Raw genomic sequence first — 16750 nt, forward strand, 5'->3', positions numbered from 1 at the left:
TGCCTGCATAAATGTCTGTGTGAAGGTGCTAGATTCCCTGGAGCTGGAGTTACAGGCAGTTGTGAGCTGCCATGTGTGCATGTGCGTGTGCGTGTGTGCGCGTGTGCATGTTGGGAATTAAACCTGGGTCTTCTGGAAAAGCAGCCAGTGCTGTTACCCACTGGGCTATCTCTCCAGCTCCAACTGCAGGAAATTCTTGGAATCACCTAGGAAATGGTTTTGCCAGAAATATTTAATCTAAATGTTACTAACATTTTAGATTTTACTGCCGCCCTGTAAGAAATAGAAGAACATAGGGATGAGGCAAAGGATACAAATACGATTTACTTAACGCAAGAATGGGGATATTGTATATGAAAACTAGTTCACACCTGTAATCCCAGCATCTAGGAGGCTAAGGCAGGAGAAATACTGACTGAAATACCAGGCTTCTGACTTCAAGGCTCGTGGGGCACCTCATTACATCACAGCCTCCTCTGCTTGTGCCCAAGGACTGGCTATTTAGAGAAAAGAAAGCTCAGCTCCTTTAGGGGTGCTGATTCAGATAAGCAGTGCTGAGGCACAAGCCAGTGCCAGGGAGCACAGGAAAGAAGGCTGGGCTGAGTGCTCCATACTTATAACGCTGGGCTTAGTGGGACACGGCAAGTTTGAAGCCAGCCTAGTCTGTGTACCAAGTTCTAGACCGGCAGGGATGGGGGTGGAGGGTGGTACACAGTGTTTCAGTCTCAAAACAAGTAAAAAGTAACAAGCTAAGCCAGGGGAGCTCTTTTGGATGAATAGAAACCAACCCGGTCACGTGAAGTCTCAGGCTTGCCAGCCTTGACAGGTGGGTTTAGGCACGGGTTAATCAGGAAGGTCTTGCTTCTGCCACAGTTCCTATCTTTAAACTAAATTTTCACTGAGACCCAGCTCGTTATGCAGGCCAGGCTGGGCTTGAACTATCTGCAGTTCTCCTGCCTCAGCCTCCTAGACGCTGGGATTACAGGTGTGAACTAGTTTCCAGCAGATCCCTGCTCAAAAAGGTAGCTAAGAGCAACATTTGGGGGTGATTTTGGAAATCTAGAATAAAGTCTAGACCTTAGTCTAGAAAATTGATTTTTATCATCTTCGGTGACATTTGATGTAGAAGGTCACTGCTTTTCGGAGATGTGTGAGGAACAGCTTAGGTGTGGAGTGATCTGAAGAGTGTAACCTGCGTTCACAGGAAAAGGTGAGTGAGCAATTGTAGGACTCGGGTCGTGGGGTGGAGCGCATTTCCTGTCTTGGCACTTCAATTAAAAGTTGGGAATCATGGTGTGTGTGATGGGTATACGTGTTTTGCGGAGGGGGTAAAAGACGGGAAAGGAATAAGGAAGACAGGAGCTCTGAGTGAGGTCACTTTAAATACAGTGGACCGGGCAGGCTTTTCCAAAAAGGTTATACCAGAAAGTACCAAAGCCATGAAGGTCGTCTGGAAAAACCAAGTGGAAACAGGGGGCACAGGCCAAAAGTGGGAGCATGCTAGCACATGTCAGGGCCTACTGTGGCTGAATACAGTAGTCCATAGACACAGCAAGGCCTCTCCAGGGACGAACAAAGCCTCGGGCTCTCCAGGGCAAGGAGGAAAAGCGCTAGTCAGAGCAATGGGAGGTGGACTAGCAAGAGCGCACAACCACTGTACTGACTTTACATCCCACCTCCCACCCCCAAAAATATTTAGACAGGGTCTCATGTAGCCTAAGCTAGCCTCAAACTCACAATAGCTGAGAGGATGACCTTCAACTTCTTGTCTTCTTGCCTCTTCCTCTTCTCTCTGGCATTACAGGCATTTGCCACCACTCCTGGTTTATGTGGTGCTGGGATCTAACCCAGGGTTCACTCAACGCTAGACAAGCACTCTACTAACTGAGTGACACCCCCGGCCTACCTCTGCATCTTAAACGCAGTGAGAAACGACATGATCGGGTAAGGATGAGAGGGAGGACAAAATGAGTTAACCTGAGCTTCTTCTGGACGACAGAGAACCCCTCTGGTTGTCATAGTGAGAACCAAGGAAGAACCGATTAGAAGGGATTTAACAGTAACCAACCATCTTAACAGGAAGATGACAAGAAAAGGGGCAGGACTGAAGGAGAGGTGTATAGACACTTCATAGGTCTCCGTGATGTCAGCATGACTTCCTGATGGTTTAATGTAGATTGTGAAGGCTGAAGGCTTACTCCCAGTTATCATCAACAGCTGACTGGGCTACCCGGGCCTGAGGAAGCTACTGAAGGATGCTGCAGGGCAGGAGGCAAGGCCGCAGCTTTACGCTTGGCACATTTCCTAGCCATCCAACTGCGACAGAGTGGAGGTGTCATGGTAGATTTTGGGGGGCAATTTCCATCGAGGTGAGTTTGGGAGTCACCGACTGGTATCCATTTAGCACCGGATGAGCTCACAAAATAAGTGAGTGGAGAGGAGCTGACGGCTGAGATGGGTCCCAGCACACTTACAAAACTACGCAACAGGAAAAGGGCTAGGGGAAGCCAACATGGTTCTACCAACTAAGCCGCATGTTCTCTGTGGTTTTTACTGTCTTTATGACTGGAATGCAGGTGAACTCAGCAGCTAAGGGACAGTGCAGGAGAAGGCACTGGAAAGCTAAGGAAAGGAGGACATGGCCAGCCACCTAGAATTAGGAAATGAATGACGTGGGGGTGTGGCATAGTTGACAGCAGCTTTGAAGGCCCCAAACCAACCACCCAGCAGCCCTAAGTATTTCTCTCTGGCCACTGTCAAGTGTGCAGAACAGGGGTGTTTAAATTAACCGGGGTTGTGGATCTTGCCAAGAACCTGTAAGAAAGGAAGAGGACACAGGGAGACACGTGAGCATACTGACTGACCAGGAAGGTAATATAAATAAGGAAGGAAAGGGACACAAGGTGGCCATAGGTGACAAGCAGTCGTAGAATATGTCGGCAGAAACAAAAGCTGACCTCAGGATGTGAATAAGAGACAATGAGCTGGACACACGGGGGATGCAAACACATGGATGACAGGTTATGCCAGGTTATGACATGTTAAGGTGTGACTGACATGTTCAAGGTGTGACTGAGGCATGGTTGGCCCTACTGTTTTAGAGTAAGACACAAGATTCCTGGGAGGAGTTAAAGGAACCCTAACTCATCCTAATCCCTACCCCGATTTAACAAACAAAGAGTGTTGTTTTAAACGTGGTCACCAGCATATTAAGAAGACTTTAGGGTTGGGGATTTAGCTCAGTGGTAGAGCGCTTGCCTAGCAAGCACAAGGCCCTGGGTTGGGTCCCCAGCTCCAAAAAAAAAAAAAAAAAAAAAAAAAAAAAAAGAAGAAGACTTTAGGCAAGCAAACAAGCTATCTGTCTCTATGCTGTATCTGCTTCAACACCGCCCCAAATGGAGGAACGTCACCTGACTCTGGCTATGGCTGGTGGAAGAATCCTTGCCTAGCTCTTCTCCTTGGGTGGGCACGTGCTGAGAGAAAAGGAAAGGGAGGGAGGGAAGGAAAAGGGGAGAAAAGGAGAGAGGGAGAAAAATGGGAGGAGGGAAGGAGAGAATGCCCAGAGAGTGAACTGACTTTGCTGTTTCCCAACAGGCGATACAATGCGATTTCAATATGCACAATAACATTTTATAGGCACACAGAAAAAATAAAAGGAGACTGGGAATATAGAGCCATATAGAATTCTTGCCTGGCATGCACACGCCATGGCACAAGACTTATACCACAAAAGTAAGCAAAGAGACCCAACAAACAAATGCTTGTCCACAGACAGCGGAAGGCAAAGGCAGTCCAAGAACTTTACAAGGGTTTACACAGCTCTCATCCAACACCAAGACAAAACAAAAAGGTCAAGAGAGCAGATGTGATGTTTTGTGGGCAAAAATCAAGACATTTGTGACTGTAAATGTGGATAAGGAAAGGAATTGAGAAACTGGAAGCACTGAGGGATAGCTCTTTAAATCCACCACCACCCCACTGTTCTCTGCAGGGGGCGGTATACATCTAACTCAATAGATTGTTACTGAAGTCAAGAGCACTTCCTGTGCCTGACTTTTTCCTCCCACTCACTCAGCCCCTCTGCTCTGCTTCAGTTCTCAGCCTCAAGCGGGCACTTCAGGACTTGTCTCTTTTCTTCTTGAGCTGCTCTGGGCTCCTGTGATACCTGTAACTTGGGTTTTTCCCAGTGCCCTCCTCCCACCCGGCCACCTATTGCTGGTCCTGAATGTACTCAATACAATGTCTGTCTGGTGTTCCCACCTGGACCCATGGCTTTATGATCCCCCAGATAGAGAAAAACAAATCTACCTCTCAGCCTATGGACCTCTGTCAAACTCATCCAGTAGAAACCCTCTCACCTGAGCACCTCACCTCTCCAGGAAGTCACAAGCAACAAATTCAAAATTAAACTATTATTAGAAAACTCTAACTTAGGCCTACCAGGTCCTGCCTGTTGTCAGTCTCACTAAGTTTAGTTATAATGATCTATCTCAGTGGTTCTCAACCTTCCTAATGTTGTGACCCTTTGACACAGTTCCTCATATTGTGGTGACCCCCCCACCATAAAATTATTTTCATTGCTACTTCATAATTGTAAATTTGCTACTGTTATGAATCTTAATGTAAACATCTGTTTTCTGATGATCTTAGGTGAACCCTGTAGAAAGGTCATTTAACACCTCCCCATGGGGACTGTCACCCAAAGGTTGAGAACATACAGTGTAGTAATTCCTAGACCAGTTCAGATTCCTTCCTGGCTCGTCCCTTGGACACGATGCTCCGAGCTAGCTCAAAGTCACTATAGCTGAGGATAACCTTGAATTTCTGATCCTCCAGTCTCCAACTCAAGTGCCCAGGCTCCTTCGGTTGCGAATTTCTGCATCTGACCAAGGTCTGTCCCAAAGGGAGCCCTCAAGACTTTTGAATCAGTTCCAAAACACAGGCACGAGTGCTCAACACAGAGCGGTCGACCCTATGCTTCCACAGCTCCCCACACAACGTCCAGTCCAGAACCACACCCCCCACCTTTTCCTCCGTTGGAACCGGGGCGCGGGGAGCATTAGAGCCCGGCCGCCGCTGGCAGCTGCACCCTGATTGGCCCAGCGCCCCGCTTTCCCTCGGCTTGTCTTCCCTTCCCCCTCCACAGCCCCCGGCTGAACCCCGCCGAACACATTCGTCCCTTCTGGACCTGCCCACGCGAGCACCCTTCGGTCCTGATCCTGACAGCCGCGCCTCGACCCACTCGAGCTCACCTGAGCGTGGAATTTTCATCTTGCTCTCCAGGTCTCCGTAGTTAAGTTTTAAATCGTGAGCGCCAAGCGCGGTAACTGCCGCGTGACGCCCCTGGGGGAGTGGCCTTTGGTGCGCCTGCGCAGACCGCCTAGGCGGCTGATTAAATTAAACTGTGCCGGCGGGAAGTCCTTCATTGAAGTCTAAGCAAGTGAGCTTGGTGCAGCCGTGACCTAGCTGATGACGTTCGGAAACGCAGGCGGCCGAGCGCTGGGCGCGGAGTAGGATGTGTAGATCTGGGCAGGCAAAGGCTGTACTTTCCTAGAATCTGGATTGTAATGGGGAGGCAGGTTTCTGAGGGATGGAGGTTCATTGTCTTAAAAGACATGTTCTTTGTGGGTAGAAAACGGTATCCTTTTTGAAGTTCCAGGCAAGCAAGAAGGAACGTAAAGCATTGTGTATGCATGTGTACACTCCACCCAGAGTATTGTGTATGTATACATCACCAAGAGCATTGTGTGTGCATGTGTGTACACACACCCCAGAGCCTTGTGTTGACATGTGTGCGCACCCAGTACAGTTCATATACGTATATACACTTCCAGAGAGCTTTCTATCTGCATGTATGTGTACACGTCCATACACACACATATCAGAGCATTGTGTGAGCATGTGTATCTGCACCAAAGCATACATCTACACACATGCATGTACATACATTTGAAAACGAAGCTTTTGTCCAGATTCTTGTAAAAGGCTTTTTGGAGGCCAGCTGCCTACCACCCTTTTTTAAACGGAGGCCTGGGGTGTAGCTGTTTAACATCCTTTACACCATTTGCCTGCCTGCTTACTGTCATCGGTGCCCCTCATTTGGGAAACCAAAGCTCTGCCCTTTGTTGAAAGCTAATTAAAAAAAAAAATTTCATTTGATGTGAATGAGTGTTTTACCTGTGTATGTGTGCATTTACTACATGCATGGCTGGTACCCAAGAAGACCGGAAAAGGCTGTCAGATCCCCTGGGATTGGAGTGACAGATGTTTGTGAGCCACCACGTGGGTGCTGGGAATGAAACCCAGGTCTCCTGCAAGAGCAACAAGTACTCTGGACCAACAAGCTACTTCTCTAACTCCCAAAAGCTTCTCTTGAAAGCTATTTAGTTTTTTGCATGGATTTGCAAAACTACTTTGGAATGAGGCAGCCTGGTATACCAGGCCCCAGACCTTAGCAGCACTGACTCCATGACAATTTGGACTGTTAAACTCATCGTGGAGGTAGGAGGAGCACCTGCCAAAGGGAAACAAAGACAGAATCTATCAAAGTCGCTAAATGTTCTAACCTTGCTTTTTAGCCTCTGTAGTTCCACTTCTGGCTAACAGTTCTCGTTAATTGAAGTGTGTCAACCCAGAACATGGTTTTGTTCTTAAAAGTTCACCATGAGAAAGGCTCAGGGCTACACTGGATCCTGAACGCACAGTATAGGGCATCAGCCAGCTAACAAAGACCCACCTCCAAGCAGCCCTCTCTGGCGGACACCCCACAGCAGTGGATTATGGGAGAAAAGATTGGTGTTCCTCACCTTCCTGAATGCTCCTGTCAGCCACCAAGGACTGGACTTATCCCTTACTGAGCTTTTTGCCTCTGGGAAAAAAAATCTCTGCTGGTCCCTCACCTTTTTCATCCACATTACCTGCTAGACTATGATCCCCTTCCCAGTGAGCCCAGAGTGGCATTTGCCAAGTGTAAATCTGACCTCACTCCCACTTGTCTGCTTACCACATCCAGAAGTCTAAAACCCCTTCAAAGATTCCATTGTTCTGGGAACTTCCAAAGGGACCTACAGTGACTTTCTCATTCTCTCTCTCTCTCTCTCTCTCTCTCTCTCTCTCTCTCTCTCTCTCTCTCTCTCTGTCTCTCTCTCTCTCTCTCTCTCTCTGTCTCTCTCTCTCTCTCCTCCCTCCCTCCTCCTCCCTCCCTCTCTCTCTCTCTCACACACACACACACCCACACACACACACACACAGAGGGGAGCGGGGGGGCTCTTCAGCCTTGTTTTGAGCTTGTCACCTCCTTCCTCCACCCATCGCGCCTCTCTTCAGACTTGTCTTCGTCCTGCCTGCTCCTAGCACAGTTTTCTGTATGCACGCCCGCTTACACTTAGAAATCTCTCCATCTTTATCTTCCTCCAGTTAGCTCCAGTCAGGCTTTGGCTCCTACCAGTTCCCCAGGAAAGCATTCCTGGAATGACTGAAGGCTTCTTATTGGAGATTTTGATGCTCAAACTCAGAGCAACCAGCATTGGAGGAGTTGTGGGTGGCTCTGAATAAGAGGCCCTGAAGAACTGGGTTGGAACCTCTGACCAAGGAAAGATGCTAAGTGACCCACGGGCTGAAGCTGGAGGCTATGCTGGGACAATAATGAGCCTCCTAAGCTGACTGCTTGGCTCTGGGCCAGCTCCATGCCCAGTGTCTATAGGCCGATCGTGCCCAGGCAGGCCTTTCACTTCCTACTCTGAATGCCTCCTTTGTTTTGGAGTTATGGCTTCGAAGGATGCCAAAAGATTAAGTGATTTATCACTAGCATCAGAGGCATGTGAAACTCAGTTCCTCTGTTGGTACAGAAGTGAAGTACCCGGCCCCTCCCCCACTTATAGGCTGCCAGACGACAGTACACCAGATTCTACTTCCCTAAAATCCAAGAGAACAACCTTAGTTTGGGTGAGGAACAACAGTTACCAATTGGCCAAACAAGCAACCGTTGACTATAGATTTCCCAGCTTTTGCCATAACAGCCTCTGATTTAAATCAAGTTACTGACACCAAAAGGAATTGCTGTTAAAGTGACTTTTCAATTTCCTGGCCCTGTGGTGGTGCATGCCTTTAGTTCAAGCGCTCCTCACCCGTGTGAGGAATCAAAATGCCAATGCACATAAAATAAAAATAAATAAATCCCTTTAAATATAGATATATAGATATAGATAATCCCAGCATTCCTGAGGCAGAGGCAGGTGGATCTTTGGGTTCAAGCCCAACCTGGTGTACAGTGTGAGTTCCAGGACAGCCAGAACTGCACAGAGAAACCCTGTATCGAAAAACTGAAAAGAAAAAGAGAAAACGAAAAAAGGAAATTGCTTTATATTCTTTTCTCTTTATTTCTGTATGCAGTAGAAATCGGCCATCTCCTAAATCCTGGGCTGTGGACTAGCAATTTTAGAACTTTCAAACAATAACATACCACCCTGATCTAAATCAATACAACACACTTGCTTTTCAGAGCTATTGGACCGGTTAATCTTGTTTCATTCCAAAGCCCACAGCGAAAGGTTGCTAGGCGGGAACCTTATTCCAGGTGCAGCCACTTACAAGGTATGCGACCACAGGAAGGCTGCACCTCAGTCTCTCATGTGCACAATACAGAGCCTGTGTGATGGGACGGGCTATCACAGACGGACAGTCAGCTCCTACGGAGAAGAGCAGTGCCTGCACTGCTCAGAGAACTCTACTCCCATTGCTGGAACTGCTGCTGCCTCCTGAGGGCTTGCCAGGTTCCGTATCAGAATCAAGTTTAGCTTATCTGGAGAGCTTAACTTACTTGTTAAGAATATCCCCAGTGCACTACAGTTCTGTTCTCTCCATTACTCACCCCCCACCCACACACACACCCTCTGCCCCACCCAAACTTTGCTGACTATTCCCTTTGTAGCCTTCCCCCCACCTCATAATTTCGAGTTTCCTTTCTTGTCTGTCAGAGGAGAAACAACCCTGCAATCACGGCACCTCCGTCCTGCCCTAGCAGATTCCTACAGCGCAGCGTTTGCTGTTACTAAGAGCTTTTAATTTAGTTGAAATCTGGGTTTAGGCACCGTGGAAATTAATAACTTAGACGTTCCTTAACTTATGACTTTTTTTTTTTCCTGGCCAGTGGCCATGCCACTGGAAACCGCAGGGCAGACTGGTTCAAGGTGCATTGAGAAACATCAGGATACACCAGCTAGAGCCGTCAGAGCCACAAGAACCTCTTGGGAAAGGTATGCACCAGTGTGGTTAGTGAACAGACTCCAGTTCACACAGACAACAGCCTCCTTTTTTTTTTTTTTTTTATTGGAGTTAATATAGAAGCAGACGGTTTTCTAAAAAGTCTACAGACACCTTAAAAACAGAAATCCCACCAGCATAGAGCAATCACCTCATCCTCTTACCTGAAAAGCAGGGAATGTGGAAGTATATTAGTACCTCTAGGTAGCAAGAATTTCAAATAGTGACATCAGTTTCTAGAATTCTTTTATTTTTGCTATGGTGTGGATTCCTTGACAGAAACCCCAAAGGCTAGCGTTTGACACCTCCTTCCTCACCCTGCAGAGGGAAGTAAACGAAGGGCCAGGGTCTCCTTCCCAGCAGACTTCCTGGCAGTGTTGGGTACAGAACAGCCTTGATATTTCAAAACAACCACACCCATAACTACTTTTTAATACTCCTCAAGATGCAGAAGGTTTTGGAACAAGAGGGAAACATGACAATCACTGACTACAATCAGGGTTCTTAGAGCTGATTTGTTTCACAGGCCTTCCTGCCCAGCCCTGGCAATGGGCCCGGATTGTGATGACTCCTCATTTCAAAACCACGAAGTTCAAGTAACCTCTTTGTCATCTTTGAAGAGAGAATGGAAAGTCATCACCAGAAGGACGCACACAGGGCAGCTCGGCCTTTCCAGTTAATAAATAGGCCACTTTCTAGGAAACAAATTGTCCATCCTAAAGCTCCCAGAAAATCATCACCAGGAAGCACTTTCTAATACTGCTTCCAGGAACAAGGAAGGCCATCAGATGTTGCTTATTTCATTAAATATGGGAAACACGTTCTCAATATGGGATGGGTCACCACTAACTTACAATGAATCAAAACTAACAAATATTTGGGTACTCAAACACACAAAAACGGCTATAAATTTGTATGCCAATTAAGAAAAAGAAAAGAACAGGGCTGGAAAGTTGGCTCGGGGTTAAGAGCACTGGCTGCTCTTCCAGAGGACCAGAGTTAAATTCCTAGCACCCACACAGCAGCTCACAATCATCTTTACCTCCAGATCCAGGGGAACATTGCCCTCTTCTGTCCTCTGCAGGTATTACACATAGATGATGCACAGACTTGAAGGCAGACAAAACACTCATACACAAGAAATACAAATACGTCTTTGTCAGGCCTACATACTCCCGGCACTTGGGAGGCAGAGGCAAATGGCTCTCCATAAGTTTGAAGCTAGCCTGGTCTATGGAGTGAGTTCTAGGACAGACAGAGCTACACAGAAAAATCCTATCTCAAAAAAAAAAAAAAAAAAAAGGAAAGAAAGAAAAGAAACATCTTGGTTATACTTTCAAACTAGTCATGAAAACTTACATCTTGAAGCATAAATTGTGGCTGTCCCTTCAAGGGAGAAAGGTGGAATGCACCAGTTTGGGTGGGAATTAGGCGAACAGTGCAACAAGCTGTTTCACAGGGAACATAGAGCCAGTCTCAAAAAGAACTGAGCTAGAACAGAGGGATCTCTGGAGCTCTGGCTTCCAGTGTTGATACCGAAACGCAGCTTAACAGGATCTCAATGCCAAAGCAGCAAGCCCCTCCCATAACATTTGTTTCCACATACTTTTACTTTCTTTAGGTCATGACTAAAATTACGTCAGGAGATAAACCCTCAGCCACCCCTGGCCCTTCCAGATCAGACTCCATTGACTGCAGCCTTCTTCACATGCTTCTAACAGTGATTTACTCTACCATAGTCCCACTGGCAAGGTGAAGGTCGGTCACATTTGGAACCTGAGGAATCAGAAATATCTATATATATCTATATATCTATATACTTTTTAATGGTCTTTCCATTAAAGTCCTCCAGCCAGTGGGGAGCAAGGCAGAGTTTTCACCTGGGCCAAAAGGTTGTGGAATTCTTCCACGGCCTGCGAGTGTGCCACTGGGTTTAGTACCAGGTGCTGGAAAAGATTGACAGGCTCAGCATTCCGAAATGCCTTAGGAATTGGTATGGTCAGGGGAAGGTGGGTGTTACCAATGAGGAAATGGTGGAGAGACCTTTGCTGGAGGCCTCGGCCTAAGAACCAGAGAAGGTCCTGGAGCCGCTGGGAAAGCATGCTGTGCTGCCAGTCTGTCAGAGGCAGTCGTAACAACAAGTGCATGAGGGCTGTTTTGAAGTGGTAGGAGGTGAGAATGGGGCGGGATGCTCCCGGGGGTAAGGTCTGGTGGTCCTGAAGACTCAAAATGATCTGCAGGCACTTGAGGTGGCAGGTGTTATCAGGGGCAAAGCGCCCCACCAGCTTCAGAAACAAGTGTTCACAAGCTGCAAAGGACTCAGGCCAATCCACACTGGTGAACTGTTCTCGCTCAGGGGCCTGACTCACCAGGTAGACCAAGGTATCTTCCCGTTGCACCCCTAGAACCAAACTGATTGACAGAGAGCGCCCTGAGCGGTAATCCAACCTGAGCTTGCAGGTGGTGGTGGACGGTGGGAGAGTGAGCTTAAAGTCATATTTGTGGGCCACTAGTGCCCAGGCATTGCTCACCATGTTTCGGAACCACTGCACAGTCTTATACACGTCCAGGTGCGAGCTGGTGCAGAGAGCCGCCTTGATGGAGCTAGTACACTTGCTCAACATGGCCGAATGGTCCCTGTGGTGCACCAGACACAGCACGTCCCCCAAGAGCTTCTCATTTTTGCACACACATTCAGAGTCCACCTTCACACACCCACACCGGCGGCCCAGAGCCGGATCTCTCATCTCCAAGATAAACATAGTGCCCTGCGGGGGGACAAGGGGCACGAGGACATCAAATTTCTGTGTCTCGTGGAGGGTCCCCCACTTCTCAAAAGCAGCTCCAATGCCCAGGCAGTCCTCTAACTGTGGGTGAGCCTCCCGGCGGCTGAGCACCCGACAGGCCTCAATGAGGTCATCCACAAAGCTCTCCACAAACTCACAGGTGCAGGGCAGATCACGAATGGAGTTTTGGATATAATGTTTGTAAAAGGACTCCAGGGCTTCCTGGGAGGGAAAGCCAGAGAGCCAGCTGTAAGAGGAGATGGGCACAACACGGATTTCTTCCTCTTCCTCCTCGCTGCTGGACTCAAAGGCTGGCTCATGCTGCATGTTCTGTCGAAGAAGCTCAAAGATGAGAAAAAGGCAAAAGAGGCCTGCATTCCACAGGTTTCCCAGCATCCAGCCCAGAGGGCCCCCATCTTGGCCACTGGCCTGGAACGGCCATCTCATGTCTTTCTTCCCCAGCACTAGCTGGTCACTGGATGTGTCCCCTCTCCAGAAGTTCTCAGCTTTCTGTTTCTCCTCAGCGGCTCGACTTCTCTCTTCAAACTCTATCTCTAACTGCCGCATCTCCTCGCTCATTCGTTTCTCCAGCTGCCGACTCCTGGCTAGCGTGTCCAGGTCCATCCGGTCACTGACCATCAGGGGGTGGTGAACAACATACATCACTGCCAAGAATAGGAGGCTTATCACAGCCATGGAGGCCTCTGCATCTGGAGGAGTAGGAGGGTGGGGATCAGTGGTGATTTTGGGGGCACATCTGTTCTCCAGCGCATAGTCCCCAGAGCCCTGGTACCTCAAATCCTGAATGCCATCTACTTAAGAGGAACAGAAAGTGCATAGAGCTAGGATCGGAGTTAGCCAGAGAGGTCTGCCTTGGACGAGGCTTGGGGACAGGAAGAGGGGACCACCATAGAATGAACCCTGAGCCAACCGCCTTCCTTCCACATACTGTGGGTGGTGTCTAGGTTGCCAGAGGGTGGACATGAGACTGTTTTTATTCCAGTATAAGATGGGGAGGGGGACCCTTACAGTGGGGCGGCCTCACCCGACTCATCAGTCCACCTCGGGCCCCAGATATGCCCTGCCAGTCCCAGAGGCTCCCTTCCACAGGCAGAAAACACAGAATCTTGTTTGGGCAACGTCTCCTCCATCCTTGGGTAGACAGCCTCAGCCCTTAGCTGCAGCATCCCACTTCCTCTGTGACTTCACAACCCTACCTTGTGTCATTAGACCACTTAACCTCACCACTCTGCCCTGCAGGCACCGGACAGGCAACTGCACTGCCAGCTCCTTGGTACTCCAATGATGAGGTTCTGAGGCAGGCTAGCACATGGCCGTCAGTCTACCTGCACTTCTCAATCCAGGGAAGTGCCTGCAGAATTCTGAGGCCAAGACCCAACTGACAGACAGTAGCAGAGATTCCCTGGCCCCACAGCCTAACCACTGAGACCTGAAGCTTCCGGCCTTCGCCCCAGTAATTCATCAGCTATGGGGCTTCTTGAGTCATGAAGGGCAGTGCACCATGGCCATCGAGTTCAGGTGAGGGGCTCTCCTCGCTTTGGTATTGAGCCCAACCGCCCTCTCTATGAGCCCTGTTCAAAATACCTGGGGCCACAGGCACTGCTTCAAAGTGAAGGCCCCCTCTACCTAGTAACTTCCCCCAAACTCCACGTTTTCTCACCCATCTCTCCTGACCCAATTAAATACCCAAACTTAAGGGTTTCTCCTGGGACTAGGGACCACTTTACTCACGGTCTCAGTTAGCAGGAGAGCGTTCTTAAAGAGACAGCGCGACCGGGCCGCCCTTGCCTTCTTCCGGGCATACACGATGCTTCCAGTTCATACTTCGCACAAACTACAGGAGGCGTCTCGACGCGCTCTTTCTGGGTACAGACCATGTCTCCGATGGTCCAAAGTCTGTGAGCAGCGGACTGCTGCGATTACCACGCGGTGCTGCTCACTGCCGGACTCCAGCGATCCACAGCGGTTCCCGCCTCAGGGGTTCCGCCCCGGCAAGCCCCACCCCTTGCTTAAAGCCAAGAGGCGGGCCCCTGGCAGAGACTCTTCCAGAGCTGGGGCCCTCCCTAAGGGTTCACACCTTTTGTTTCTAGTCGTCCTCCCTTGGGTTTGAGGGGACAGTAGAGCATCTGTGGTCACCAGCTCACAGCTGCTCTGCTTCGCCACCCCCACCAAGTTCCTCCTACCAGGACAGTGTATGCTTACTGAGAATTGGGTGGGAAGATGAGAAAGACGAAACTAAGAACTGACTGGGAAAAGCCATTCTCACTTCCCTCTGGCTCTATGTAATGTGAAAACGGAAATGAGATTTTTTAGGCACCCCTAAAAAGCCTCGCTTTTAGGAAGATGACTCATTTGGGTATAGTGTCTGCTGCCCAAGCATGTTGATGTGAGTTTGGGGCCTCGGGCACACACCTCTAACCCCTAGGCAGATCCACTGAGCTTAAGTGGCTACTATAAGGTTTTATTAAGAGACCTTGTCTCAAAGTAATCCATAACGAGGATGATGTTGCACACAGGTACACATGCAATACACCCACACACGCACATACACAGATATATGAATACATCACTATAGACATCACTTCCCAACATCAGGTATCTTTCCCTAATCAAAGTGACTCTTAGAAAAGGACATCTGTCACTCAAAGACCTGCCGTGGAGCCTTGTTTGTCACTCGCTAGTCACATAGAAGTAAGAATCCTAAACCTAGTCAGGCAGTGGTGCACACCTTTAATCCCATCACTCAGGAGGCAGAGGCAGGCACCTCTCTGAGTTCAAGACCAACATGGGCTAAAGAGATAGTACCAGGGCAGCCCCAGAGCTCCACAGAGCAACCTGGTCATCAAAACCAAACCAAACAGAAACTCCCAAGCCTTCAGGCAGCCCTGCTGATCCTACATCCATAGCAAAGAGAACTTCATAAAGTATGAAGGCGTGACAAGGCTTAGGACATGTTAAGAAACACCAACAAAGGCCTGGAGAGATGGCCTAACGGTTGAGAGCACTGACTACTCTTCTGAGAGGACCCAGGTTTGATTCCCAGCCACCTACATGGTGGTTCACAACTGTCTGTGACTCATGCATGTGGTGAACATACATATATGCAGGCAAACACACCAACACACATTAAATAAATAAATACATACATACATACACACACACACATACATACATACATACATACATGCCAACCAGGGCTGTACAGATGGCTCAGATGTTAAGGGCACTTACCCTTCTGGAGAGCACTCATTTTGTTTCCAGCGCCTACCTGTAATTTGGTTCACAACTATCTGTAGCTCCAGTTCTAGAGAATCTGACAACCTGACACCCTGCTCTGTTTCTATGGACTCTAGGTACAGAATGACCATACACTCATGTGGGCAAAACACGAGTAAACAACTTTTTTAAAGTGAATCAATCTTAAAAAAAAAATAAAAAAAGGAAATTCCACCAAGCTACTATCTCACTTAAAGATCACATTTGAATTAACAAAAAGCACATCATCAGTGAACATCTTTTGTTTCCCCTCCCCCTTGCCTTTTTCCCCAACTTGTTTCATTTTGGAGACAGGGCCTCACTACACGGTAGCCCTGGCTGGCCTAGAACACAGAGATCCACAGCCTCTGCTCACAAGTGCCGGGATTATAGGTATGTGCCACCATGCCCAGCTCCAAGCTATACTTCTGTTTTTACTTTTTACATGTAAGAATGTGTGCCTGTATGTATGTATGTATGTATGTATGTATGTATGTATGTATGTGCACTACATATGGTGCCCAGTGCCCACGAAGATCAGAAGAGGCACCAGACCCCCTGAAACTGGTGCTGGGACCTGAACTCAGTCCTCTGCTAGAGCAGCAGGTGTATTAACAGCCATTCTCCTAGCTTGCTCCAGCTGGTATTTTGTTAACTTAGTAGTAGGATAAATAGGAAACCCTCTGTAGTTCATGCTAATTGGTGATTATTTTACAGTTGACAAGTGAAAGAGAGCTGTGACACGACTCACTTTAACAAGTGAACTCTAACATTGGGCGTTTACCCTTGTTAAGCAAGGAAGTATGGAAGACCGTCTGTGAAGTAAACTCAGCTGTGGCCTTTAAAAACTTCTATTGTAAACCAGATATTATAGCACAGGACTATAACCTGAATTTGGGGGGATCAGAGGCAGAGGATAAGTTCCAAGCCAGCCTGGGCTACTCGAGTCCCTGCAAAAGTTGCACAGGTGTTGAGAGCACGAGGTTCCTGCACTCACAGACTAGCATTAGGGGAACCAGGAGTGTTAACTGCCGTTCAGGGCTGTCACCTCCATGGATGTACAATTGTTCTCTGCCCAGAAGGCCGGTAATAGAGGTGACTAATAGTCTCGATGACCTCTGTGCTATCTGTATGACTGAGACCACAGCAGATCCTCCCCGAGGCCCCTAAGATAACACATGCAGCCTATCTCCAGAACCCATCTTCATGGAAGAAGTGACATGTTTTCTGAGAAGAGTTTCAATGTAATTATGCCTCCTTATGCACATGGGATTGTGTTACACTGGAAACTTGTTTTCCAAATTGTGTTGTACGTAAATATCTCTGAAATAAACTCCCTGTGTCAGACCCTAGAAGTTTTTTTTTTTTTTCTTTTTTCTTTTTTTTCGGAGCTGGGGACCGAACCCAGGGCCTTGCGCTTGCTAGGC

General features: G+C 48.3%; 1 protein-coding gene across 1 annotated transcript; it reads right to left on the reverse strand.

Annotated features, from left to right (window-relative positions):
* Positions 1 to 11068: 11068 nt before the first annotated feature.
* Positions 11069 to 14020, reverse strand: Itpripl1 (ITPRIP like 1). The gene is made up of 2 exons (XM_032904151.1): positions 13800 to 14020; positions 11069 to 12757 (listed from the first exon to the last, which is right to left on the reverse strand). Exon 2 carries the CDS (start codon positions 12741 to 12743, stop codon positions 11100 to 11102), a length of 1644 nt encoding a protein of 547 aa, XP_032760042.1. The 5' UTR covers positions 12744 to 12757; positions 13800 to 14020; the 3' UTR covers positions 11069 to 11099.
* Between the last annotated feature and the right edge of the window lie 2730 nt (positions 14021 to 16750).

This window comes from Rattus rattus, chromosome 5 (genome assembly GCF_011064425.1).
Source record: "Rattus rattus isolate New Zealand chromosome 5, Rrattus_CSIRO_v1, whole genome shotgun sequence".
NCBI classification, from domain to species: Eukaryota; Metazoa; Chordata; class Mammalia; order Rodentia; family Muridae; genus Rattus; species Rattus rattus.